At 40.7% G+C, this 2500-nt stretch overlaps 1 protein-coding gene across 1 annotated transcript in view; it reads left to right on the top strand.

The window, feature by feature from the left end:
- LOC137985140 (zinc finger CCCH domain-containing protein 13-like) overlaps nt 1-2500 on the top strand; it is a 26607-nt gene that overhangs the window by 20711 nt on the left and 3396 nt on the right. The window contains exons 14-15 of the mRNA XM_068832637.1: nt 128-278; nt 1039-1084. Of these exons, the coding sequence (XP_068688738.1) occupies nt 128-278; nt 1039-1084 (197 nt within the window). The remainder of the gene's footprint in view (nt 1-127; nt 279-1038; nt 1085-2500) is intronic.

Raw genomic sequence — 2500 nt, 5'->3', positions numbered from 1 at the left:
ATCCTTTTTTGGTATTACTTGTTCATTTGACCAAGTGAGGGAGACGTAGAGAGAGACATCTGATATTTATACTAATTCAAAGAACTTTTATTCCCCTATTTAATTCCTCTCCCTTTACTTTGGTTAGATATGCAGGCTACTACACTTGGATCAGTTCCCCAGCCCAACATGGTGGCACCAGGGATGAGCCCACAGTCAGCAGCTGGTTATGTACAGCATCCTAATTACTCTGGAGTCCAATCCTTTACTGGCCAACCAATGGTGTACAGCAATTCACAGTGAGTAACGCACCAAATTGGCTCGGTCAAGGAGCTTGATAGTTTCCCTGTAGCAATAATTTATTATATCTTCTCAGCCAAATAATATGATTAAGTTATTGAGCATTCCTTTTGAGTAATAACTGTCGAAGACTAAGACCATAGTATGTGTGATTGGTTTTGAAACCAAGATCAAATTCATTACCCCAACCAACTAAGATTAAGGTAGATGGTTCCTGCATGGAAGCTGCTGGCATGTTGACCATAATCCACCATACATTCTAAAGACAAGCACTCATTACTCTGATCCAAGAAACAGTGGAAAGGAGAGAATGAAATGAGGAAAACACAATAATTTACTTACGTACTATACCATTGCCCACTCTCGCCAGCACAACACTGGTTGTAGCTCAGATTGGTCAAGATTGTGGTCAGTGCCAGAGTTTTGGGCAAATCCTGAAGGATGGTGATACAAAAAAAAAGAAGATCACTAATGTAGCTATATACATAATTATCGTAAATGATTTGAACCCAGGAGTCATATCATAATTAAGTAAAGTATGATTGTCCGGGTGAGTGTAGTCCTGAGAAGGACTGTTTGAGATGACATTGACTGACGTTTTGACAACCTGAGCGGAAGTCATCTTGACTCTGAAGATGACTTCCGCTCAGGTTGTCAAAACGTCAGTCAATGTCATCTCAAACAGTCCTTCTCAGGACTACACTCACCCGGACAATCGTACTTTACTTAATTATACATAATTATATTGCTCTTTTCTAGGTTTCCCATGATGAGTGTTGGAATGAATCCGTTCCTGGCTCAGCAGGTGAATTTGCATTCATAGAATTGTTTTACCTCATGGGGTGTGTGCAAATATAATCAATAGGGAGTTTAAGCACGTACGTTTTTGACACTCAAACGGCAACCGGAAGAGAACATTTCACGTGCCAGGGCAGTGGTGTCTCCCAGATTTTTATACCAATCATTTCCAATGGAGAAAAGACACTTAGTATTGTAAATGTGGTTGTGTGAAGACAAGTTAAAAGGGAAAACAGCTCACTTTGGGTTGCTGTCCGCTTCTCAAAAATGTGCGTGCTTAAGCTCCCTAATGACCACAACAAGAACGTAAGGCAGTTGTAAGACAACAAGAGTTTAAGGTGGTTGACACATCAGTTTCAACCGTTTGGAGGTAATTTCTTATAAGAAAAATGAACTCTACAATACTGTTTAACAAAAGGGCAATGTTATGGTACCAAATGAAACTAATTTCTTAACAAGATGTACTCGTTGGTGTGACGTACATGTAATAGGTCACCATGGCAATGGTAATAGCCATGGTGACCATTGCCATGGTTGCCTATTGCCTATTACCTATTATAGTCATCATTGGCTATCATCGTGACAAAGATGACCTGCAGGGGCCCGTTTCTCGAAAGTCCCGAAAACTTTTCGAGCCCGAAAAGCCATCTGTGAAATTGCTTACCGCTTGTTTTGGAAAGCCGATCTTTTAACATGCTTTCAAGGTAACAAAAAGAAAATTAACTGTGAAGTTTGACGAATTAAATGCTCTCCGTTCTTGAGTTACAAAAGGAATTGTGTCACCCGAAAATGGCCTGTAAAGTTTCGGGACTTTCGAGAAACGGCCTCCAGTTTCATATAACGGCACCATGACGTTACATGAAAGAGTTGGGTAGATTCAGTCCTTCCAAATGGTACAGTTAATATTTAATCCAATAAGTTTCATTGTGTTTTGGCATGGGGTGAATGTCAGCCTTCTATAGCTCTCCTAACCGTTACAAAAAATTACGTTAGGGAATTTAAGATCTTCGACGGTGACGGCCGACGAAAACGTCGCCTCAAAACCTAACTTTGCTTTATTTTATCATACGTCTCTTGCGATTATTCAGTCTCGTTCACGTCCTACAATATGGGCGAAGTATCCTAAAAATAAACTGGTACGAGCGTTCTCAGAGTGGAAATAGAGAATGCTTACGTTGTCGTCAAAACCTCAAATTTGGTGATTTCACGTCGTCCTTATTCAGAGGACCGCAAACAGACTTTGTAAAATCCGTGCTGCACGTGCAGCACGATTATTTATGCTCCTTTAACCAATGATATTATTGTTTTGTAACGTTGGGGACCTTAGGGCCGATTTACACGTTGGATTTACACGGTACGATTTTTGTCGCATGCGACAACGGCTTACGACAGGCCCTCGACACGATTTACGATTGTTGTGTGC

Source organism: Montipora foliosa, chromosome 14 (assembly GCF_036669935.1).
Source record: "Montipora foliosa isolate CH-2021 chromosome 14, ASM3666993v2, whole genome shotgun sequence".
Taxonomy (NCBI): Eukaryota; Metazoa; Cnidaria; class Anthozoa; order Scleractinia; family Acroporidae; genus Montipora; species Montipora foliosa.
The sequence above is the reverse complement of the archived record's forward strand: the minus strand, read 5'-3'. Positions and strand labels throughout refer to the sequence as shown.